This window comes from Delphinus delphis, chromosome 12 (genome assembly GCF_949987515.2).
Source record: "Delphinus delphis chromosome 12, mDelDel1.2, whole genome shotgun sequence".
Classification (NCBI taxonomy): Eukaryota; Metazoa; Chordata; class Mammalia; order Artiodactyla; family Delphinidae; genus Delphinus; species Delphinus delphis.
The window spans coordinates 59861730-59887879 of NC_082694.2; the positions used below are offsets into that span (position 1 = coordinate 59861730).

At 37.3% G+C, this 26150-nt stretch overlaps 1 protein-coding gene across 3 annotated transcripts in view; it reads left to right on the forward strand.

Annotated features, from left to right (window-relative positions):
- ATL2 (atlastin GTPase 2) overlaps window positions 1-26150 on the forward strand; it is a 63694-nt gene that overhangs the window by 31821 nt on the left and 5723 nt on the right. For all 3 annotated transcript variants that reach the window (XM_060026791.1, XM_060026790.1, XM_060026792.2), the window contains exons 3-10: window positions 14798-14932; window positions 15245-15349; window positions 18641-18691; window positions 18991-19047; window positions 20514-20606; window positions 22755-22893; window positions 23670-23797; window positions 25157-25213. In XM_060026791.1, coding sequence (XP_059882774.1) covers window positions 14798-14932; window positions 15245-15349; window positions 18641-18691; window positions 18991-19047; window positions 20514-20606; window positions 22755-22893; window positions 23670-23797; window positions 25157-25213 — 765 coding nt within the window. The remainder of the gene's footprint in view (window positions 1-14797; window positions 14933-15244; window positions 15350-18640; window positions 18692-18990; window positions 19048-20513; window positions 20607-22754; window positions 22894-23669; window positions 23798-25156; window positions 25214-26150) is intronic.

Below are 26150 nucleotides of genomic sequence, written 5' to 3' on the forward strand. Positions count from 1 at the left end.
CTGTACATTTAAAGATGATAAAGAATTTCTGTATTTTGAGGCTCTGACTCCTTAAGTTAGCTTGTGTATATTGTTTCTATCTGTGTCTGAGCTGTTCACTGCAAATGTATTTGATTCCAAGTAGGTCACAGACAGAATGTTAGAAGGGGAAGGAAGCTTAGATCACTTGTCTAGCAAGTTTCACCTTAGGTGCCATTTCTTATTTGATCTCTTATCAATTAGTAGTGGCTGTTCAGAGGGCGAGTAGCAGCCCACATGTGTTGTATATTTGTAATCTCTGAACTAATAGAATTTCCTCCTTTGTGGGTAAGATACTGAAGCCACAGAATGGTAAGGAGGACCTCAGGCTACACACCTAGTTAGTGGTTTCTAATCTAAATGTCTTTATTAATTTTCATTCATAAAGTTTCCATATAGGATTCCTGATGTAAATAATCTTATTCTGTCAATTGAAAATCACATTAAACAGTGTTTGATTTGGAGGAATAACAGGCTTCTACTTATACTGACTTAGTGGTGGGTCATGCTTTTCCTAGGAGATGAAAGTAAAGGAGAAAAAACAGTGTGATAGTTTTGGAATATTTCATTAACCTATATGCCTGCAAAGATGGGATGGTAGTTGAAGAAGGTGGGAGATAACAGTGGCTTTATACAGTCGTCCCTAGGTATCCCAGAGTGGGGGCGGGATTGGGGGGGCTATTGATTCCAAGACCTCCAATGGATGCCAAAATCCCTGGATGTCCAGGTTCCTTATATAAAATGGCGTAGTACAGTCAGCCCACTGTATCTGTGGGTTTCACATCGGGAGGACCTACTGTACTGATTTCGTATGTCTCCGGTATTGACTTGAGTCAATTTATGTAAAGCAGTTCACTAAAGGAGCCAAATGTAAATATTTTACTTCATGATTTAGAAATAGATATGTGTTTTAATTTTGATTAGTTAGTAAAGGAATCATAACAAAGCTGAATGTGAGCTCTTTTCTGTTGGATAAAAACAAAAACTTCAGTAGCTAAGTTCTTAAAACCAAGAATATTCTGAGATTGTTACCAAACATTTCCAAATTACAGGGGAAATTCTGATTTTTAGGTCTCATTTTCTTGCAAAGTAAATAGCTTCCTACACAGGTTTTTTTTTTCCTTAAGCTGCTACTTGTATTATGAAAATAGGTTGGTTTTGCTTGAAATATAGAAGGAAAGAAATCAGTCTTTTGTAAACTTGAGAAGTGAATTAAAAGTTTTTCTAGAATAAAATTCCTTCATGTCATGTTCGAATTAATCGGTTATTTATTTTTAAGATAAATTTATTTTATTTATTTATTTTTGGCAGCGTTGGCTCTTCATTGCTGTGTGTGGGCTTTCTCTAGTTGTGGCGAGTGGGGACTACTCTTTGTTGTGGTGCGTGGGCTTCTCATTGCAGTGGTTCCTCTTGTTGTGGAGCACGGGCTCTAGGCATGTGGGCTTCAGTAGTTGTGGCACATGGGCTCAGTAGTTGTGGTGCACGGGCTTAGTTGCTCTGGCATGTGGGATCTTCCCGGACCAGGGCTCGAACCCGTGTCCCCTGCATTGGCAGGCGGATTCTTAACCACTGTGCCACCAGGAAGCCCAAGACTGAATAATATTCTATTGTATACATATATCACATTTTATTTATCCCCTCATCGTTAGTGGGCATTTGGGTTCTTTCCACCTTTTGGCTTATGAATAATGCTATAATTCTATGAATATGTTAATATAACATATATTCACTAATTATATATAATACATTAATATATAATAATGAATGATAATGGTATGAGGTAAGGGTTCAGCTTCATTTTTTTTGTATATGCCTATCCAGTTGTCCCAGCACCGTTTGTTAGAAAGGCTATTCTTTCCCCATTGAATGATCTTGGCACCCTTGTTGACAGCTAGTTGGCCATAGACATGTGGCTTTATTTCTGAACCCTCAGTTCTGTTGCATTGGTCTGTATGTCTGTTCTCATGCCAGTACTAGACTGTCTTGATTACCTTTGCTTTGTAGTAAGTTTTCAAAACAGGAAGTGAGTTCTCTTATTTTGTTCTTTTTTCAAGATTGTCTGTTCTAGGTCTCTTGCAATTCCGTATGATATTTGGACTTAGCCTATCAGTTTCTATGGGAGGTTAGCTGGGATTCTGTTGGTGATTGGATTGAATCTAAAAGGTCAGTTTGGGTAGTGTTGCCATATTAATATTAAGCATTTCAATCTTTGAACATGGGATGTTTTTCCATTTATGTGGATCTTCTTTAATTTCTTCCAAAAATGTTTTGTAGTTTGCAGAGTATGTTTTACACTTCTTTTGTTAAATTTATTCATTTTTTGTTGATGTTATAAACAGAATTGTTTTCTTTTTTTTTTTTTTTTTTTTTTTTTTTTTTTTTTGCGATACGCGGGCCTCTCACTGTTTTGGCCTCTCCCATTGCGGAGCACAGGCTCCGGACGCGCAGGCTCAGCGGCCATGGCTCACGGACCCAGCCACTCCGCGGCATGTGGGATCCTCCCAGATCGGGGCACGAACCCGTGTCCCCTGCATTGGCAGGCGGACTCTCAACCACTGTGCCACCAGGGAAGCCCCAGAATTGTTTTCTTTTTTTTTTTTTATTTTCCTTTTTTATTTTTGCGGTACGTGGGCCTCTCACTGTTGTGGCCTCTCCCGTTGCGGAGCACAGGCTCCGGACGCGCAGGCCCAGCGGCCATGGCTCACGGGCCCAGCCGCTCCGCAGCATGTGGGATCTTCCTGGACCGGGGCACGAACCTGCGTCCCCTGCATCGGCAGGCGGACTCTCAACCACTGTGCCACCAGGGAAGCCCCCCAGAATTGTTTTCTTAATTTCATTTTCAGATTGTTTGTTGCAAGTTTACAGAAAGACAATTGTTTTATATTGGTCTTGTATCCTGCAACCTTGTTCAACCCATTTATTCATTCCAATAGTTTTTTTTTAATCATTTTAAGTGAACAATTTTTATTTATTTATTTATTTAAATTTATTTATTTTTGGCTGCGTTTTGTCTTCGTTGCTGTGTATGGGCTTTCTCTAGTTGCCTCGAGCAGGGGCTACTCTTTGTTGCGGTGCGCAGGTTTCTCATTGCGGTGGCTTCTCTTGTTGCGGAGCACGGGCTCTAGGCGTGCGGGCTTAGTTGCTCCGCAGCATGTGGGGTCGTCCTCGACCAGGGCTCAAACCTGTGTCCCTGCATTGGCAGGTGGATTCTTAACCACTGCACCCCAAGGAAGTCCCCGTTCCAATAGTTTTTTAGTGGACTTTTTAATGTTTTCTATATATAAGATCATGTCACCTGTAAATACAGTTTTCCTTTTTCCTTTCCAATCTGAGTACCTCTTATCTCTCTCGTTCTTAGCTAATTTTCCTGGCTAGAGTCTGCAGTACAGTGTTGAGTACAAAGTGATAAGAGCAAATATCCTTATCTCTTTCCTAATCTTTAGGGAGAAGCATCTAGGTTTTCACACTATGTATGTTGTTAGCTGTAGAATAGTTCTGTATATGTTTTTCAATCAAGTTCAGGAAGTTCTGTTTCTAGCATGCTGAGAGGGTTTTTGTTTTCTTAATCATGAGTGGATGTTGGATTTTTTCAGATGCTTTTTCTGCATCTGTTGATGTGATCATATGATTTTTCTTTAGCCTGTTGATGTGATGGATCACATTATTAATTTTTTGAATGTTGAGTTAGCCTTGTGTCCCTGGAATAGTTAGTTGTGGTGTATAATTCTTTTTATACAATGTTGGATTTAATTTGCTAATATTTTGTTGAGTGTTTTTATATCTATGTTCATGAGATATATTGATCTTTAGTTTTCCTTTCTTGTTATGTCTCTATTTGGTTTTGGTATTAAGATAACACTGGCCTCATAGAATGAGTTAGGAAGTGTTCCCTCTGCTTCTATTTCCTGGAAGAGCTTAGAGTGAACTGGCATCATTTCTTTCTTAAATGTTTGGTAGAACTTACCAGTGAAACTGTCTGAATTTGGTTCATTCTCTTTTGAAGGTTATTAATTATTGATTAAATTTCTTTAGTAGATACAGGTCTATTCAGATGATCCATTTTTTTCTCGTGTGGGTTTGGTAGGTTGTGTCTTTCAAATAATTGGTCCGTTTCAACTAAGTTATCAAAATTGTGGGCATAGAATTGTTCTTAATATTCTTTTACTATCTTTCTGATGTCCATGAAATTAGTAGTTTTGACTCCTCTTTGATTTCTGATATTATTATTTGTCTTTTCTCTGTCAAATCAATTTTATTGATCTTTTCAAAGGACCAGCTTTGGTTCCATTAATTTTTTTTCCCTGTTGTGTTGTTATACTGTTTTCTTGTGTTCAGCTTTATTGGTGTCTGCTGTATTTTTATTCTGCTTCTTTAGGTTATATCTAGTTTCCTAAGGTAGAAGTTTAGATGATTGATTTTAGATCTTTTTTCCTAATATATGCACCCAATGCTATAAATTCTCCTTGTAACTGTTGCTTTCACTGCATTTTACATATTTTCATGGGTTGTATTTTCATTTTCATTTAGTTCAAAATAGTTTAAAATTTCTGTTGAGATTTTTTTGACCCGTGTGTTATTTAGAAGTGTGTTGTGTAAACTCCAAGTATTATGGGGTTTTCCAGCTATGTTTCTGTTACTGGTTTCTAGTTTAATTCAGTTGTGGTCTGAGAGCATACTTTGTGTGATCTGTTCTTTAAAATTTATTTTAAGGTGTGTTTTAAGGCCCAGTATATGTCCTATTTTGGGGAATGTTCTGTATGAGTTTGAGAGGAATGTGTATTCTGTTGTTGTTGGATGAAGGATTCTATTGGGTTGGCCAAAAAGTCCCTTCGGTTTTTAAGTAAAAATAAAAGACACATTTTTCATTTTCACCAGGAACTTTATTGAACAGCGTATTCCCCGTTTTGTTCCACTACCTTCTGCCATTTTTCAGGCAACTTCATAATTCCATCCACCCAAAACGTTTTATCTTTTTGAGCAAAGAAGAACTGTTCCAGGTGCCTTTTACAGTCTTGCAGGGAATTGAAATTTTTTCCATTAAGAGAATTTTGTAAAGACCAAAATAAATGGAAATCCGAAGGTGCAATGTCTGGTGAATATGGCGGATGAATCAGAACCTCCCAGCCAAGCTATAACAGTTTTTCCCTGGTCGTCAAAGAAACACGCGGTCTTGGTTATCCTGATGGAAAAGTATGCATTTTCTGTTGACTAATTCCGGATGCTTTTTGTCGAGTGCTGCTTTCATTTGGTCTAATTGGGAGCAGTACTTTTTGGAATTTTCGTTTGGTTTTCCGGAAGGAGCTCATAATAGAGGACTCTCTTCCAATCCCACCATATACACAACATCACCTTCTTTGGATGAAGAATGGTGTTTGATGTGGTTGTTGGTGGTTCATTTCGCTTGCCCCACAATGTCTTCTGTTCCACATTATTGTACAGTATCCACTTTTCATCACCTGTCACAATTTGTTTTATAAATGGAACATTTTCCTTATGTTTAAGTAGAGAATCACGTCAGAAATATGGTCAAGAAGGTTTTTTTTGCTTCTTATGTGGAACGTAAACATCAAAGAGATGAACATAACTAGGGTGGTGCCAATGATTTTCATTGCTTGATTTGGATATTTTGAGTATGTCGGCTATCTCCTGCGTGGTATAACGTTGATGGTTCTCAATTAATGTCTCAATTCGACCACTATCAACTTCAGCTGGTCTACCCGAACGTGGAGCATCCAGAGAGAAATCTCCAGCATGAAACTTCGCAAACCACTTTTGACACGTCGGATCAGTCACAGCACCTTCTCCATACACTGCACAAATCTTTTTTTGCGTTTCGGTTGCATTCTTAACGTTTCTTGAAGTAATAAAGCATAACATGCCAAAAATGTGGCTTTTTTTCTTCCATCTTCCGTATTAAAATGGCTACACAAAAATTCACCAACTTTGATAAATTTTTTTTTAAAGGCTTGCTGGTATGACAGCTGTCACAATACAATCTAACAAAATTGTTTCGAATGAGGTTAAAGACAACTAAGCACTACTAGAGCCATCTTATGGAAAAAACCAAATGAACCTTTTGGCCAACCCAATATAATGTCAATTAGATCCACCTGATTGTTGTGCTGTTTAGTTCAGCTATATCCTTACTGATATTCTGTCTTCTGGGCCTGTCAATTACTGATGGAGGGGTGTTGAAGTCTCCAAGTGTAATAGTGGACTTGTCTTGTTTCTTCTTGCAGTTCAGTTCTTGCCTCATGTATTTTGATGCTTTGTTGTTAAGTGCATACACATTAAAGATAACTGTTAAGTTTTTCTGGAGAATTGACCCCTTTATTATTATGTAATACCACTCTTTATCCTGATAATTTCCTTGTCCTTAAGTCAGCTTGGTCGGAAATTAGTACAGCTACTCTAGCTTTTGTTTGATTAGTGTCAGTATGGTATATCTTCCTCCATTCCTTTTCTTTATGTTTAAACTGGGTTTTTTGTGGACAACAAATATTTGGGTCTTTTTTTTTAATCCACAGTGACAGTTTCTGTCATTTAATTGGTTTATTTCAATCATGCACATCTAAAGTGATTTTTGATAGGATTGGATTGTTATTTCTTATGTTTGTAATTTTCTATTTGTTGTACTTGTTTGTTTTTTATTTTTTTCTGCCTTCTCTAGCTTTAATTGACTATTTTATATGATTCTACATTCTGTTCTTCCTTAGTATATCTATTATACTTCTCTAAACATTAAAAAAAAAAACTGGTTGCCTGGAGTTTGCAATATACATTTACAACTAGTCTAAGTCTGCTTTAGAATATTACTATACTGCTTCATGGGTAGAGCAGGTACATTATGACAGAGTATTCCCAATTCCTCCCTCCTGTGCCTTATGATGTTGTTAATTTCCTCTGTGTTATGTACCATAATCACCCAATACATTGTTGCTATTAGCACTTCATACACATAGTTGTCTATTAGATGAATTAAGAGAAAGAAGAATAAAAGATTTACTTTCTTGTCTTTCTTTGACATTCTTTTATATATATGTCTGAGTTTCTGACCTATGTTATTTTCTTCCCCTTGGAAGAACTTTGAACACTTCTTTCAAGGCAGGTGTACTGGTGACAATCTCCCTCAGTTTTTGTCTAAGGAAGACTATTTCTCCTTCACTTTTGTAGGATAACTTTGCTGGATACAGAATTCTAGGTTGGTGGCTTTTTTCTTTCAGCACTTGAAATATTTCACTCTATTCTCTTCCTGTTTGTGTGTGAGAAGTCCAAAGTGATTCTTATCCTTCCTTGTTCTTCTACAGGTAAAGTGTTTTTTGTCTCTGTTTTCTTTCAGGATTTCCTTTTTGTCTTTGTTATTTTGCAGTTAGACTGTGATATGCCTGGTATAGATCTTTTGGTATTTATCCTATTTGGTGTTCTCTGACTTTATTGGATCTGTTTTTTAGTATCTGTCATTAATTTTAGAAAATTCTCAGCCATTATTACTTCTGATGTTTCTTTTATGCTTTTCTCCCTTCTCCTTCTGGTATTTCCATTACACCTATATTACACCTTTTGCAGTTGTCCCACAGTCCTTGAGTGGTCTGTTCTGTTATTCTTATCCTTTTTTGTCTATGCATTTCAATTTGGGAAGTTTCTATTGATATATATTCATGTTCACTGATTCTTTCCTTGGCTGTGTCCAGTCTGTGGATAAGTATATTAAAGGCATTCTTTACTTCTACTACAGTGTTTTTTATATGTACCATTTTCTTTTAATTCTTTGAGTTTCCATCTCTCTGCTTACATTACTTGTTTTTGCACATTTTCTACTTTTCTCATTAGAGCCCATAAGATATTAATCCTAGTTATTTTAAATTTACTACCTCATATTTCAAAATCTGCATCATATCTGAGTTTGGTTCTGATGGTTGCTTTGTCTCGTCAGTCTGTTTTTCCTTACCTTTTGGCATGGCTTGTAATTTTTTTGTTGAAAGTTAGGCATGAAATATCAGAAAATAGGAACTGACAGTTAAGTTTTTAGTGTGAGGTGTTATGTTAATCTAACTTTAGCTCAGAGATGTGTTTAATGTTTTCTGCTGCTTTAGGTCCCAGAGACTTCAGTTTTCTCCCCCTCTCCCATTATCCTTGGGTTTCTCTAAGAACTCCTTAAATAGAATGTGTCTTGCAGCTCTCTCATTTGTAATCCACTGTCATCGTAGTGGAGCCTGGTTGATGTGGTGGTAAGGTGTGGGAGAGGAAAGCTATATCATTTTATGATTAAATCTCAGTTTTGTAAGTGTGCCTGAGTCCCTGGGCTGTGACCTTCAGAAGTGTTTCTTAGCCGTAACAATTTTTTTTCTCCCCTTACTTGAGACAGGAAGGATAGAGGGGGCTGGAGTTGATGAATTGCCCTTTCCAGGCTTAGATAAAGCTCTGATAAGGTAGTTTGTCTTGGAGGGCAGGCCTTTGTTAATGAGGACTGCTATCAGTGCTTACTTTCCTGAGTGTATTTGAAAATGGTTGCAGGGAATTCCCTGGCAGTCCAGTGGTTAGGACTCAGTGCTATCACTGCTGTGGCCCAAGTTCAGTCCCTGCTCAGGGAACTAAGATCCTGCAAGCTGTGTGCCATGGCCAAAAAAAAAAAGAAAACCTCAGGGAGCTCCTTGAGGTAAAACCCAAGAAAGTGGGGGCCTATGAAGCCTGAACCTCCATGAGAGGTCTTAGGTCTCAAGCTAGTCTACTCGTAGCTTCCAGCAGTTTGTCCAAATTACCATTTAAGTGTTTCTTCCAGTTGCTCCAGCAGCTTCTGCTCCTTGGTAACTGACCTCAGCTTGTGGTTCTTTGTATTTGCCTGTCTCTCAGATTTTGGTGTGCAATTTGCCCTGTGACCTCAATTCTCTGATCTAAGAAAGAAAGTTTGTTGATTTTCGTATTGAACTTTTTTCTTGTTGTGAGGCCACTGTGCTTTTTACATTAGCTTTATATGTGGGAGCACTGAGGCTGGAAGTCCAGTGGAAGACTGTGAAGTCAAATCTCCATGCCAAACCTTAATTTAATAACTAGAGGTGTTTCGCCTTTCTGTTCTAGTAGCACTCAAGTACCCTTAAAAAAAACTGTGGTTAAAAAATGCATAACAAAGTTTACCATTTTAATCATTTTTAAGTGTACAGTTTAGTGGCATTAAGTATATTCATATTTGTACAATCATCATCACCAGTGCATCTCCAGAACGTTTTCCTTCCCAAACTGAAACTCTGTACACATTAAACTCCTCATTCCTCCCCTTCCTCCAGCCCCTGATAACCACTTTTCTACTTTCTGTATGAGTTTGACTACTGTAGGTACCTCATATAAGTAGAATCATACAATTTTGTTATTTTATATCTGGCTTATTTTACTTAGCATAATGTCTTCCAGGTCAAGGTCACCTTTTAGCCAGAGCCTTAAAAAAAAGGTTATTTACACTTCTTTGGTGTGTACCTAAGTTGATATAGTTGTCCTTGTTTGAGCTAGTGCCTTGGGTCAGTCATAATGTTATCAGTTTGTCCAGCCCCAAAAGGGAGGAGTTGGACATGGGGGTGGTTAAGATGTTAGACAGTTTTAAAACTGTTTTAAGAGTCTAATGTTGCTTAATTTGTTCCAGGACCTGTAGAGTATTCTTACATATTCAAATGAAAACTGTAAATTATGTTTGGTGGTCAGAATGTTTATATTAACTCATTCTGTCCACTGATTTGTGTGTTTAATGTTAATAACCTATCTCCAGAATTAGGTACTAGTTTTATACAGATTAAGATTTTCATCTGTTATTTTATTTTATTTTATTTTTTTGCGGTACGCGGGCCTCTCACTGTTGCGGCCTCTCCCGTTGCGGAGCACAGGCTCCGGACGCGCAGGCCCAGCGGCCATGGCTCACGGGCCCAGCCGCTCCGCGGCATGTGAGATCCTCCCGGACCGGGGCATGAACCCATGTCCCCTGCATCGGCAGGCGGACTCTCAACCACTGCGCCACCAGGGAAGCCCTGTTATGTTTTTTTAATTTATTTTATTTTTGGCTGTGTTGGGTCTTTGTTGCTGCGTGCAGGCTTTCTCTAGTTGCGTTGAGTGGGGGCTACTCTTCATTGCGGTGCGCGGACTTCTCATTGCGGTGGCTTCCCTTGTTGCGGAGCACGGGCTCTAGGCACACAGCCTTCCATAGTTGTGGCTCATGGGCTCTAGAGCGCAGGCTCAGTAGTTGTGACACACGGGCTTAGTTGCTCCGCGGCATGTGGGATCTTCCCAGACCAGGACTCGAACCTGTGTCCCCTGCGTTGGCAGGCGGATTCTTAACCATTGCACCACCAGGGAAGTCCCATCTGTTATGTTTTTATGGGGAATGTTTCATAACTAGGAAGGATCTGCTCTTTCATTGTACAGTTACTTGGGTCTTTAATTTCATCCTTTTTGTCCCTTTTCCTCCTCGCTGTGATGAGTTACTATGGCTTTTGAATGGGGCTTTATTCTTCTGGCCTGCCCATTGTTGGAGTCAGTAAGACTGGGAACAGGGTGTATGGTCTGATACATGTAGACCTGGTTGGACCACCAAGTCTGTGTTTCAAGTTTACCAGCTGTTGTTTCACTTTGTTGCTAGAGAATGTTATCTTTCCTATGGTGAAATAAGAATTTGTTTCTTATTATTTAGAGTGGGTAGGGGTTCTTTATTGTTTTTTTTTAATTTTTTTAAAATTTATTTGTTTATTTTATTTTTGGCTGTGTTGGGTCTTCGTTGTCTTCGTTGATGCACGTGGGCTTTCTCTAGTTGCAGCGAGGGGGACTACTCTTCGTTGCAGTGTGCAGGCTTCTCATTGCGGTGGCTTCCCTTGTTGCAGAGCACGGGCTCTAGGCGTGCAGGCTTCAGTAGTTGCAGCATGTGGGCTCAGTAGTTGTGGCTCACGGGCTTAGTTGCTCTGCGGCATGTGGGATCTTCCTGGACCAGGGCTCGAACCTGTGTCCCCTGCATTGGCAGGTGGTTTCTTAACTGCTGTGCTACCAGGGAAGCCCGGGTTCTTTATTGTTGACAATTATATTACACTGGTAAGTCTTCTTGGCAAGAGTTTATGTTTATTCACTATAATATTTGACTACATTTAAAGTTCAGGTGTTTTCATATTGCCTTTTGCAACTGAGATTTATTCAATAAGATTTTTTTATTTTACTGGAGGATTAAAATCATTTTAGAAATTTCGAGTTTTAAGGCCTGTTTTGTCCCTACAGTAGTAAATGGTATCAGATTACTGTTTTTCAAGTTCTTAAGTTTGCTTTTACTAACTTATGACAGCAAATAGTATCTGTTATCAGCAAGGCTGCTTCTAGAATTCATTTGAATGCTCCTTGAGGGCAGGAATGTTTGTTCTTTTTCACTGCTGTATCCCTAGAACCTAAAACAGTGGCTGGCACATGGTAGGGGTTCAATAAATATTTGTTGAATGAGTATATATGAATATATTAAATTTATCGGTATTCAATATGTTAGAGAAATAGTAAGACTTCTTAATTTCATGTTTTGAAATATCAAAACTTAGTGATTTTAATTAGCTAGGTTCTCTGACTTACTTTTTCTTTCGTCCTTTTATTGACTAATCAGTTTAGTAAACATTTCCATTACAGGGTAAACTAAGAAGAGATGATATATAGTCAATAGATTTTTTAAATGAGACACCAGTTCTTTTTAAAGTTTCTTTGGAGAGGGTAAGGTTAACAAACATCTTAGCCTATGATATCAGTCATCTATACTTTTTAAAATTTATTTTTACTCTCTTGTTCATGTAATTGTTTCTAGGAATAATTAAAAGGATCATATTTTTTTTTTTTTAGTAAACGTATTTATGTATGTGTGTATGGCTGCATTGGGTCTTTGTTGCTGCACACGGGCTAGTTGTGGTGCACGGGCTTAGTTGCTCTGAGGCATGTGGGGTCTTCCCAGACCAGGGCTTGAACCTGTGTCCCCTGCATTGGCAGGCAGACTCCCAACCACTGCACCACCAGGGAAGTCCCTAAAAGGATCATATTTCTTAGGTGTCTCTTACACATGCTCAAAAGGGAACACACTGAAGCTTAATAATTAAAATTTTTAATGTATTTATTTATTGAGCAAATATTTTGAGTGCCTACTGCAAGCCAGGCACCATTCTCTCTTCTGGGAGTACTATTCTATGTTTTGAGAGAAAAAAAAGACAAAACTTTCTTTCTTCATGGAACTTACATTCTCATAGGAGAGATAGGGAAACAAGATGTAGAATAAAAACAGATTTCTCTAATAGGGTAGATTCTCTTAAGTTACTTTTGTAGGTTGGACCTTTTAAAAATAATCAGTTCATTAAATACCACTTTGACATTGTTGGGGAATGAGATGCCACATGTGAGAGCCTAGAATAGGGCAAGGCACTTCGGTAGGAACAGTTTTGTAAACAAAAATGGAGTTTACAGCCCGTGCTCTCAGTATTCACACAAGAACTGCAGTGCAAAGCTATTTAAAGATAACCACCTGCAGTGTCGGTAATATGCTTTCAGAGTCCACAAAAGTCGGAGTTTCCTGACAGCTGGCTCAGTCTAGGCAGACAGTGGGTGGAACAAAAGTATAGAGATGCTAAACAACATACGTATTTCGGAATAGTGACCTTTTTGGAGTGGTAGAAACTGGAAGAGGGTGTGTGTGTGTGTGTGTGTGTGTGTGTGTGTGTGTTGGGGGAACTTATGAGTAGTATCAGGAGCAGAGATAGAAAAAGTAAATTAAAGGTGGATTGTATGCAGCAGGTCTCTAGATGGTCCTGTAAATAATGGGGAGCCGCAGATGACTTTTTAGTAGGACAGTGGCAAGATTACATTTCTTGTTGAGAAAATTAAGTGACTATGGGAAGGATGGGTTGAGAGTACGACAGGGAGGTTCCAGGCTACTTAGGGCATCTAAAGTATAGCCCAGGGGCAAGACCATAATCCCTGTAAGGGTGCCTCCTGAAGCACAAGTCCATAGTATATAATGTGAATAGAATTGTGCCATGTGGCAGGCAGCCTTGTGACCAACAGAGGGATGAGGGTCAAAAGCTGAAGATACTGAAAGTGAAGAAGAGAATCCAAGAGAATTTTGTGGTTAATAGGATTGGTAACCTACTGGGGATGGGAGTTTTGTGGGATAATAATAATTATAGATGTTTGAAGTTTAAGACGGATCTTCACATTAGGTAGTGATCGTCTGGACAACACTTTTTTCCCCCCACCTTGTATCTCGTTTTCATAAATTGCTTCATCCCTCATTGAGCCTACCATACCCATCTTTTTTCCACCCCTAATTTGAGCTTTGATATCTGTTTTGGACTATATAGTAAAGCTTATTAGAAATATTTCTGAAACAAAGGAATTTTTCCTGTGGGGGGAGGTACTTTGAGAAAAGGGTATGTGGGCTTTAAGTATACTTAAAGTATAGGGCTCTTTTAAAAAAAATTATTTATTTTATTTATTTATTTTTGGCTGTGTTGGGTCTTGGTTGCTGCACGCGGGCTTTCTCTAGTTTTGGCGAGCGGGGGCTAGTCTTCGTTGTGGTGCACGGGCTTCTCGTTGCGGTGGCTTCTCTTGTGGAGCACGGGCTCTAGGCATGCAGCCTTCAGAAGTTGCGGCTCGCTGGTCTAGAGCACAGGCTCAGTAGTTGTGGCGCATGGGCTTAGTTGCTCTGCACCTTAACCACTGTGCCACCAGGGAAGTCCCTAGGGCTCTTAATATATGTCAAAGTTAACTCATTTATTATATTCCAGATTTAATTTTCTAGATAAATTACCTTATGGTATAGTAACTTTAATATAATTTTATGATATTTAATTATAACAGTCTAGCCCTGTGAGGTACGTTAAAACATTTGATTATGGAAAAATTTAAATATATCCCAAAATACTAGAGTATAATGAACCCCAGTATACCTATCAACATTTTGCTGGTCTTGTTTCATCTGTTTTTCTCTCTGCCCTTTTACTCTTTTTTTTTTTTTTTCTGAAATATTTTAAAGCAAATGCTAAGCATATTCTTTCACCATAAATACTCGAATATTTAACAGTTAAGGACTTTATTATTATTATTAATACAACCACAAAACCATTATCACACCAAGCAATCATCTTTACCCCAACTTAACACCATCTAATATAATACCCAGTCTGGATTCAGATTTCCCTTTTGGTTTCGAAAAAGAGTTATGTAGCTGGATTGTTTGAATCAGGTTTCAAACAAGTCTTGTGGTTATTTTTAAAGTTGATATTTTTTAAAGAGAAAATTAAGGCAGTGTGAAAACATTTTAGTATAAGCTATTCTAAGAGAGCAATGCTGTTTTGACAGCCATTCTGTCTGGAACTTAGTTTTGTACAAGGAGGTATCGAAATAGCTAGTATCTATTTTTTATGATTTTTAAACATAGGAAATCTTTCCAAAATGGGGAAGTGGGTGTGACCCCACTTATCTAGAAGCCTAGAGTATGAAAATGTGAGCTATTCAAGAAGGTTCAGGTTTGGGGGAAGACCACATCTCTCTTAGTCAAAACACCCTAGATGGGATTTGGGACTGTTTTTGTAACTACTTGTGTAATGTTACAGTATATTTTATCTCCCTGGATGTACCTTCCTCATCTATAAAATGAGTGGCTGATTTTTTTTTAAATTTTTATTGAAGTGTAGTTGATTTACAGTGTTGTGAAGAGTGGGTGATTTCTTATATTCCTTTTGAGTTCTTATTTTTGTGTGTTTTATTTTCTATTTATTCTTAACTTTAACAGGATTCTCAAAGTTGGATTGGTGGAAGCAATGAACCATTGACTGGCTTTACATGGAGAGGTGGTTGCGAAAGAGAAACTACAGGCATACAAGTCTGGAATGAAGTGTTTGTGATCGACAGACCTAATGGAACAAAAGTGAGATTCTCTTTATAGTTTTTTACTATATATAGTAAAAAAAAAATATATATATATATATATATATAGTTTTTTACTAAAAAAACTAGGTTTTTTTCTTCCATATTCTTTCTTGATCAAAACAACACAGAACTATTAATATCTGATAACCTTAACATATGTGGATTATTATGTCAAAATGTGTGAGATACTTAAGTTAGAGGACTTTTCTTGACTTAATTACTGATTTTGATATTAACCATTTTATATTTGACTTTTATAGTCACTATTGGTGAATTTTTTACTTAGTATTTTAAACTTTTAAATTCCTAGGTGGCTGTGCTGCTAATGGATACCCAGGGTGCCTTTGATAGCCAGTCAACTATCAAAGATTGTGCAACAGTGTTTGCTCTGAGCACTATGACTAGCTCTGTCCAGGTGAGATACAGAGATGACGCGGTATGATCAGGTCAGACAATCCTAATACCTTTGCTCTTCCTCAAAATGCCTTTTGATTGAAGGGAAAAAAAGGATTAAAATCAGAGAAACTATTTACATTTAGTATTGGTCACTTACATTTCTATGCTTGCTGTTCTGGCTTACAATGTGAAATTTCATACTTTTAGTGCTTACCAGGGAAACAGTGAACCAATAGCCAATCCCTTTGGTATTTCATCATAGCATCTATGCTTTTTTCTTTTTAAAGGAAGATATATTATTGCATGATATCCTTAATTGAATTCAAGGATATTCAGTTGATATTGAATTCAATTGAATTCAGTCATATACAGTAAAGTATAGGGTGTTTCTTTATTTTTTGGCTGAACCAACCAAACAAACAACAAAACCAAGTAATTAAATTTAGTTTTCTACTCAATATGTATGACAACTAGTACATGATTATTTGAACTAATGGAGGTAGAGGCATAATAATTCTTATTTAGGAAACCTTAATGATGTTTATATAATAAACTAAGGACTTAAAGCATCTGTTTCATTTAGAAAGGGGTGAAATCCTTTCTGTTTTTTCACTTATGCTGTACCCTAGAGTTATGTTTGGTGTTCTATCAAGTTCTAGTCTCTTCAAGCTAGGCCATCTCTTTTCTGTATAATTTAGACTAATTGCACTGAATTAAACCACCACAGGTCATTTTTTATTTCTTTACTTTCTGTTTCCTGAGCTCATCTGTGGTTGATACTTCTCTGGCTGAAAAATGAATTATTGAAGTATGGTGGTTAGATCCAGCTGGTGATGTATCAAGATGTGTATTTGCAAATATTTTAAAAAGTATGTGCTTCTCCTGAGATAAATATTTCTTATGGATGGTAGATTATAGGTGATACCGTCACAGTGTCTTGGAATTTTTGTGCTTTCCATTAATATCTGGAATGTGTGACCAGTTTCTATTAAAGTTCCCATTTCCTTTCTTCCTCAATTTGAAGTATCTAGCTGTCAGAGTGGAAACAAGTTTTGGAATTATTATGAGATAAAAGAGAAGTGGCTTCTTTTTATTATAGGGATGGGAATATCTGTCACTACAAACTAAGTGATGTTACTGGGGACTCTCAGAGTCTCTTTTTCTCAGTTTGTCCCACCTCTTTTTCTCTGATCTTGCAGGGCAGCACAACTGCCATTTTCTTGAGGCGAGCAGAAGCCACATCTTTGTATTTATATTATCGCATTATAGCCCTTCAGATTAGCTGGCTCTGTGGCTTGCATTAAATTATAAGTTCTCTGTCCTAAAACTTATACCGTGGTGTTCTCTTGTTTATTCAACTTTATGATAGCAAGAGAACTGGTTTTGGACAACCACGTAAAGCCATTCAGCCACTTTCTTATCGTAAAACAAAGATTTTGCCCATCTTGCCTATCTCACATGTGGTTTTGTGTGCAGTCAGAAATGAGATACAAATGAGATAATGCATAAGAAAGCGGTTTGTAAACTAAATAATCAAGAAGATTAATTTTTTTTTTCTTTTTTAAGGCCGAACCGTGCGGCATATGGGATCTTAGTTTCCCAACCAGGGATTGAACCCATGCCTGCATGCATTGGAAGTGTGGAGTCTTTTTTAAAATTTATTTATTTATGGCTGTGTTGCTGTGCGTGGGCTTTTCTCTAGTTGCAGCGAGTGGGGGCTATTCTTCGTTGTGGTGCGCGGGCTTCTCTTTCTCTGGCTTCTCGTTGCAGAGCACGGGCTCTAGAGCGCAGGCTCAGTAGTTGTGGCACACGGGCTTAGTTGCTCCGTGGCATGTGGGATCTTCCCGGACCAGGGCTCAAACCTGTGTCTCCTGCGTTGGCAGGCGGATTCTTAACAACTGCGCCACCAGGGAAGTCCCAGGAATGCAAAGTCTTAACCACAGGGACCACCAGGGAAGTCCCTAAAATTAGTTTTTATTATTGCTTCTTTCCTGATTCTTGAGGCTAGATTTCTCTCCTTCCTTACATAAGTTATCTGGCTGATGGATCAATAACAAATTGATCCCTTTGTCATTTATTCTTTCAAAAAATAATTACTGAGCATCTATTAAGTACAACACAATATGCTAAGTACTAATGATCTACAATAAACAAATCTTTTCTGTTTGCTATTTACAACCTGGCCCTGACAATGTAGGGATCTGGTCCTATTTTCTAAAAGCTAAGGCCCATATGAGTGAGATAGGTTGGTTATTCTTTCAGTTTTTAAGTTTAAATCTAGAGTTTAATCACCTCATCATTAATTACTTTTTAAGAACCTGTTTGGAATTAGTCAACTGAGAATATCATTTTAGGTTTGCCAGGCTATATTGGCTGTTTATATTCTTGACCTCCAAGTGATTAAGTTAGATTATCACTTATTTGCTGTTAGAACAAATTGTTCTATATTTGGAGTAACCCTATTTTCTTAGATATAAGTTATTTCCTAGCAGAGGTGACAACTATGGACATCCACTTTTGTCCTTTGGTGGTCCAGGTCATCTTTTAAAGACCTGACTCAGAAGGATTGGACCTAGCGAATCTTTTCTCCAATTACTGTTTCTTGAGAGTAGTGAAGTTTGCGTTACCAGCTCTGGTCTGTGGGCCTTGGAAAGTGGAAGAGTGTTACCTACTGTGTGTGTGTTGGGGGGGGGGGTAAAATGTTCATGTTAAGTTATTTAGACTGACTTTGCTTAAGTAAAACGATAACCATAATATTACAGTCAAGTTAGTTGAGGCACCCACTGAATAAACCATAAACTATATACTATGAATGCTCCAGGGAGGAATTTATCTTTGTATTGGATTGGCCAAAAAGTTCGTTTGGGTTTTCTGTAACATCTTACAGAGAAAAACCCGAACGAACTTTTTGGCCAAACCAATAGAACTATGCCCTTCACGTTCATTGACTTAGAAAAACAGTTGGGTAGTTGGGGGAACTCTTCACTTAAAAAAAAAATCATGTCATAACATTAAAGAAACTTACTATGTAATATACTTTTTTTTTTTTTTTTAATGTCTGCTGCCTTCTTGGCCCCATATGTGTATATTCATGATTTTTACACAGTTTACCACCGCTGCTTCCCCCTTAATGTTTTATCCTAACTGTTAGGAAAAAAGAAATTTCTTTTCATGGACCACTGGTTAAGATAGTGACTGAGTCATTCATTTGTGCTCAGGTGTAAAATAGCCTTCGTTTCCACAAGTAAAGTTATACACAGCTGGGTATTCAAAGTAAAACACTAATAAAAACAAAAATTTGTTTTAACAGGTGTATAATTTGTCTCAAAATATTCAAGAAGATGATCTTCAACACTTGCAAGTATGTATGTCTCAAAGAATGTATGCCAAAGTGTTGAAAGTTTAATTCCCACTTTGTTGTGACTTTACACCAAGAACCTGTAATATTGTAAGAAGATTGACTATTATATGGTTTTACACAGATGTACGACTTCTTAACTAGAAGAAATTTTAAAGTATATGCAGTCTTAAAAAATTAAATGCTTGGCTTTCAAATGATTTTAAAGGCTCTGACATCTAGTCGTCTGATATAGAATAGCTTTACAGAGGTCTTCTTTCAACCTTTTCGGGGGCATTATTTTAAATAATTTGATTTAATAGTTATTTACAGAATACGGCAGACTTGCAATGGAAGAAATCTACCAGAAGCCATTTCAGGTAAATAAATATTTTATCATTAAAAAAATTTTTATCTATGAAAAGCTATCATCTTGTATCTCTGGAGATATGAGGACATTATGCGAAACTCATTTTTAGCAACAGATCTAGTGGAATTGAAACTAATTTATGGTAATGTCATCACCATTTTATCAGTAGCAGCTTACAGGATAGGAAATAGAACAAATGAATATAGACTGGTTCTTAATACTTTTACTTAAAAGGTTAATAACATTTCTTTTAACTGGATATTACTTCCAAAACTTGAGATAGTCATGTAAATTTCTTTTATATGTGATAAACTACTAGAAAATGTTATTGGTTGTACATGTGTGTGTGTGTGTGTGTGTGTGTGTGGTATATTACAAGTTGAGGTTAGACCTATTATTCTTTATTTTTGTTTCAAATAGAAGAGTTTCAGAATTTATTATATCTCTCCCCCATGTGTTTTTTCATTACTTTTAAATGCTAGGTACAGAATATTAAGTCAGAAATTAACCTTGATTTGAGAAGCATATGCTCTGCTTGCTTCTGTGGAGTCTTATCATTAGAGATTTTTTAAAAAGCAGAGCTAATTTCAGATAGATTCTTTTTTGAAACAAGTGTAATTTGTAAGTGGACATTGTACTATTTGGTTAGTTGTGTTATAGTAGGTGAGAATGACTCCACCCTGTTTGCTCATCAGTGTGTGAAGTCCTTCCTGTGTGATAGCATCACTGGTGATTCTGTTAGTGGGTTACATTGATTCTGCCTCAGTCTTGTCTGGCTCAGGTGATCACTTTTATGAAATATTTGGGCAGGTTATGGTGTTATTTTGTGTATGTGATGAAATATACTCTATTTGGCCTCTATCAGTTTTTCTGAACTGGGGTAATTTTGCCACCCAGAGGGCATTTACCAGTGTCTGGAGACATTTTCGGTTGTCACAGTTTTGGGGAGGAAGTTCATGCCATTGGCATCTAGTTTATAGAGGCCAGACATGCTGTTCAACATCCTACAAAATATAGGACAGCCATGCACAGCTAAGAATTATCTGACCCGAAGTGTCAGTAGTGCTGAGTTGAGGAACTTAAGCATATAGGAATTAAAAATTCTATGAAAAGAACTAATTGGTCTAGAATTAGGTTAGTTGGTCTTCTAGTTACACAGTCTTGACTTAAAATTATGATCTGTATACCCTGATATGTCTTTTGTTTCTTTTTAAAATATCCTGTATTATTGCTTGTGGTGACTCTTATACACAGTGAGGTTCTCAGATGGAGGTAGTTTCTTGGTATAGGAGCTGGGAGTATTGTTGGCTTATGTAGGCTCTTGTTATAACTATGAGTAGTATTAAGCCATTTGGTTACTATAACTTTTGATAAGGATTGTTTTTGGGGAGTAAGGGGTGCTTCAGTTATTAAAGTAGTAATTTTTGGTAAAGTTTTATAAGAAATGATTTCAATTTTTTCCCCTTCTTTCTGTAGACACTAATGTTTTTGATTCGAGACTGGAGTTATCCTTATGAACATTCATATGGTTTGGAAGGTGGAAAACAATTCCTTGAAAAGAGATTGCAGGTAAGCCCCCATTTCTTAGAGAAGAGAGCATAAGCACCAAGCCCCAGGTGAAGGTGTGGACTGTCTGAACTGCTGCTTAGACTACCAACCTCTGAGTGTCATTGGAACAAATTGAGTATCCCAAGTTAACCCAGATAACTGCATACATAATTGATGAGAAGTAAATTGGTAGCACTCCTGTGAAAGAGGACAATAGAAATGCCCTCAAGTAGAAGTTAAGGAATGGATATTTCTCTCCAGAGCCAACTGCCCCTTCAGTAAATCAATATTCAAAGGATAAAAGTTTGAAGTAGACTAACTTTTTGATCTGGTCAGGTTGCATGCATTTCTCTTTCTGGCCCAGCTGAGCTTCTGAGCATTTGGGACAGGCTGGATAATCTAGTGTGGATGCATTGAACACAGATGATGTGAGACTCTCTTTCCAAGGATACTATCTCGTAGAGTGGCAGCATATAGAGAAAAAAGGGATCTTAAACATTATCTAGTATAGCCTTTACACACACACACACACACACACACACACACACACACACACACACACACACACACACACACACACACACACACACACACAAAACTGGGACCCAGAAAAGTGACTTGCCTTTGGTCACTTAACTAATTATTGATAACTGGGAGTAGGACCCAAAAGTCCAAGCTCCTGGCCTGGCCTGTGCAAATGCCACACCAAGTCATTCCTGGAAATAACATGGAAGTACTTTGGGAAACCCTCAGGTCAGATACTACCTACCTACTGACGTCCACAAAAGATACATAAAAATACCTTTATTCATAAGTAGGAGGTTTAGCTCTTTGGGGTAATAAAATTTTGTTTGTTTCCTATGAAAAAATGCATTTAATTTCGCAGCCACATTCAAAGACTTAGGGTATAGTGTAATTTTTCTTAATCCTAAAATAAGATCAAAACCAACTCCTCATTTCTTGGATTATTTGAAAGGCATTTCTAGACTTGTCAGAGATAATTTCATTCATCAGCGTTTTCTCTGGTTTGTTCAGAAGAAATTAACCCACAGCACATCAGGCATATTAACTAAATTCAGAATTATGTACTTCAAAGATAAGGAGGTTTTTAAATATATTATTGAAGCCATACAGAAAAGTACTCAGATCGTAAGTGTGCAGCTTGAGGAGTTTGTACAAATTGAACATAGCCATGTAACCACCCAGAAGCAACTGCCTGTATCCACTAACTCCCACCCCCACCCCCCCACCCCCCGCCAAACCCTTCATTACTCTTTTGACCTCCAACAGGCTTGGTTTTTGGACTTTTTATGAAAGGAATCATATACAGTATGTATTCTTTTGTGTCCAGCTTCTTTTGCCCAGTATTACATTTCTGAGATTAATCCACATTGTTGCATGTAGTTTAGTTCACTTATTCTCATTGCTATGCAGTCTTCCATTGTATGAACGGGCAACAGGTTTTCCATTCTACTTTTGATGGAGATTTAGGTAGTTTCCAGATTTTGTTGATTACGAATGGTGCATGTTTTTTAGAATGGTTTTTGAGACGAGTTTGGGAGAATATGTGAGTTATATTGGGATAAGTAGTTATTAAAAATCTAACATTAGGATTTCCTTCCAGAAAATACATAGCAGTCTCTCTTCTGCAAAACACTGGTAAACTAGCATAAATCATAAATAATCATTTGGAGTAAGTGCCAAAATCCTAATAAATTTTTAAGGCTCTTTGGACTGCATTGGAGCTTTTCGCCTTATCTGTTGTTTTGCTCAGGGGCTGATCTTTTTATTCGTAGGCAAATTAGTACTTTGTTTTTCTCTTTGCCATTATAAGTACTTTAAAGGCAAATTCTTAATTTATTTACTGGTTTATAAATCACAACCACATCTGTTGTTCTGGTGTTAGATATTATGATTAATTATTATTTGTATTTATTCATATCCTTGGCAGCTAACATGGGGAAAAAAAAGTCTTTTTTGGTTTAAGACAGAGTGGGGTCTTATCAAATGGTTAGAAATGGTTCTTTAGTAAAATTTTATTGTCAAGAAACACACACCTAGACTAGCATCTGAGTTAATGTGCGTGCATGTGAGTACGTATGTGTGTTTTCTTAAAAAAATGTGTTTTTCTCTTGTTTGCACCTTCACCTTGTCTCCTTCTGTCCCCAGGTAAAACAAAATCAACATGAAGAGCTACAGAATGTAAGGAAGCACATTCACAATTGTTTCTCAAATCTTGGTTGCTTCCTTTTGCCACATCCTGGTCTTAAAGTTGCAACTAATCCTAGTTTTGATGGGAGATTGAAAGGTGGGAATTCCCATTCTTGCTAAAATCAGAACTTAAGTTTTAGAGGCTGAAAGTTAAAAAAAATACATGGTTCCTTAAATTTTTTCTTTTATACTGGAGGACGTTTTAATGCATTATTAATGGTGTGATTGTAATGTATTGGTTTCTTGCAAACACCTGGCATATTGATTAACATTTTATAAGGTGGTCTGTTGCTCAGCACTGATGTCCTAAAAATACTGAAGGCTAAGAACATTTCAGTATTTCATCTGATTGCACTCTGCTAAAAAGCATCACCAATATATTATATTGATGTAATTAGATTTAAGTCTGTTCGGGGGTGATGGTGTAATTTTTTGTGTATGTTTTAGGATTATTTTGAGCATGATGGCAAAAGGCTTGAGGATTGACAAAACTTTTAACAGTATGGCTGGAGAAACAAAATTTAGTATTAAAATTTAATACAATTTCATGAATTGCTTGCCATTTGGAAAGGATAGTTTAGTTAAAATACTTGATGTGGAATTTGTTCTGGTAGGCCACAGTTTTATTTGTTATTTGGGCTGAAAGAATTATTGGGAGATGATGGAAGTGGGGTAGTAGAGTGGAGGGGTGGTTATATTTTTTCCTAGGAGATGTGACAGTGTGATGTGTTTGGATGAGTTTTTTGAAATGAATCTACACTTACGTAGCATATTTTTAATTTATGAAATAGAATTTTATTAACTCTTACCAATGGGGACTTTACTTTTTTTTTTTTTTTTTACTAACATATTGACTAATTTCATGTCCACTAGATATTGATGAAGAGTTTAAACGAGAGCTTCGAAATCTGGTTCCATTGCTGCTTGCCCCAGAAAATTTGGTAGAAAAAGAGATAAGTGGATCTAAAGTCACTTGTAGAGATCTTGTAGAATACTTTAAGGTAGGAAAATTCTTACATTAAATGGCTTTGTCTAAGTTAGAAATATAGCTGACTTAAAACTCATTTGTATGTACAAGAAATTTCTTACCTTTATTTTAAAGCAAAAAAGTAAAATTTATATTTTTTTGCCTTGAATTGGATGTATCAGTATTTAAGAATATTTAAGATTGTAGCAGACAACATGTATCTTCTAGACAGTGATTTTATTCTTTGTAGAGTTATCCTACTTTTTCTCCAGCTCTGATATGGAAAGAAGAACCATTCACCATAATATTACAATACCACTCTATCATTTGAGAATGATAATAGGTATTGGGAGCATAATTCTGTATCCTGAGTTCTCGCAAAAGCCTTCTCTCAGAGTCTGGGCCTTGATAAGAGCAGCTGAAAGTATCCAGACTGGGTTTGAGCTCAAGTAAATTATGCATAGATTTTTTTTCCCCCTCTGCTGTTCTCTAGTCTTTTTTTTTTTTTTTTTTTTTTTGCGGTACGCGGGCCTCTCACTGTTGTGGCCTCTCCCGCTGCGGGGCACAGTCTCCGGATGCGCAGGCTCAGTGGCTGTGGCTCATGGGCCCAGCTGCTCCGTGGCATGTGGGATCTTCCCGGACTGGGGCACAAACCCGTGTCCCCTGCATCGGCAGGCGGACTCTCAACCACTGCGCCACCAGGGAAGCCCTGTTCTCTAGTCTTTATAGCTTGCTTGCCAGAGCAAGACTATTGTAGAGGTTTGTATTTATTCATTGTAGTTGTAAATAGACAGAAGGGAAATACAGTTAACTAAGAGTGTATTTTTGTATTATTTGATGGACACTTGATAACTTTCATACTATCTTTGTTCAGTTATGAATTAATTTAGAGTCAGTAGAAAGTTGAGGTGAAAGATTCCTATATAGAACTTACTTAAAAACGTTCATCTTTCTTTCTTACTCTTAAACCACAAATTCAGTAATTTTTTTTCCCTTGAACTGAAGTATATTTTAAGCTGGTCAAAGTAAAATACTGAGTTAAAATATTTTCTTACATATTTATTTGAAATGTTGGCATTAGGGGAGAATTATGGATTTCTTTTCATAAAGTAGATGGCATTTTATATATAACTTTTAAATATGAGACATAATTTTTATGCCAAGTTGGAGTTATATTTAGAGACATTTCTCTAGGATATTATTTAGCAACATACACACTTAATAATGTTGAGAATAGGGTTAACTCTGTTGGAATGAGAGTATATGATTTTTAAAGCCTAGACTTTTCTTATAATAGTGTGAATCATTTTTCTATTTAATGATTTTTCTTTCTTTGGGGATGTGGAGCCAACTTGCATAACCTATGAATATAATGAGTCTTCTGTATTTTTAGGCTTACATTAAAATTTATCAAGGAGAGGAACTTCCACATCCAAAGTCCATGCTTCAGGTAGTGTGTGTGTTGTACATACATTTATTTACGAAGGAGAAAAAAAAATCTTTGCTTTAGAGATAAATGCTGGAAATGGGGTAGTGTTTCTTTCCATGCGCATACATTTTAGATACTTAAGGCATGGGTCCTGAAGTTTTAATGGGTTTTTGTAACTACAGGTTGCACACCTTGCACACCAGAAGTGAGGGTCCTCGGTGCCTTCTCTTCAGTTGCTCAAAAAGTGTAGGAGAATTTCTGCTTCAGAAGATAGCTTCATATGGGCCTTGCCAAACCAAGAGCCTTGCTTCTGCTTTCTGAGTCTTCGACAATGAATGTTGTTTGAAATAAGGCTTATTTTCTCTTGATGTTAATGATTCACGTCTGGTTCTAGTGAATATAGATTTTGTTTTTATTTTTTTAAAAAAGGTGTTCTTTAGGGACAATGTTATTTTAACCTAATTCATTTTTTTTTAATTAATTAATTTATTTATTTATTTTTGGCTGTGTTGGGTCTTCGTTTCTGTGCGAGGGCTTTCTCTAGTTGTGGCAAGCGAAGGCCACTCTTCATCGCGGTGCACGGGCCTCTCACTATCGTGGCCTCTCTTGTTGTGGAGCACAGGCTCCAGACGCGCAGGCTAAGTAGTTGTGGCTCACGGGCCTAGTTGGTCCGTGGCATGTGGGATCTTCCCAGACCAAGGCTCGAACCCGTGTCCCCTGCATTGGCAGGCGGACTCTCAACCACTGCGCCACCAGGGAAGCCCAACCTAATTCATTTTTTAAAAAATTTGCTACTTTGGGCAGTTTCTCAGTTTTATAGTGGATTAAACTGTTTTTTCATAAAACCCATCCAATAAGCAGTTTTGTGGATTTAAAAATGTATCTTGTGTGTAATACTGATTATGAGAGAGAGGACCATATGAGTAATTCTTGATTCTTTGCACCTGGGGACTTGACA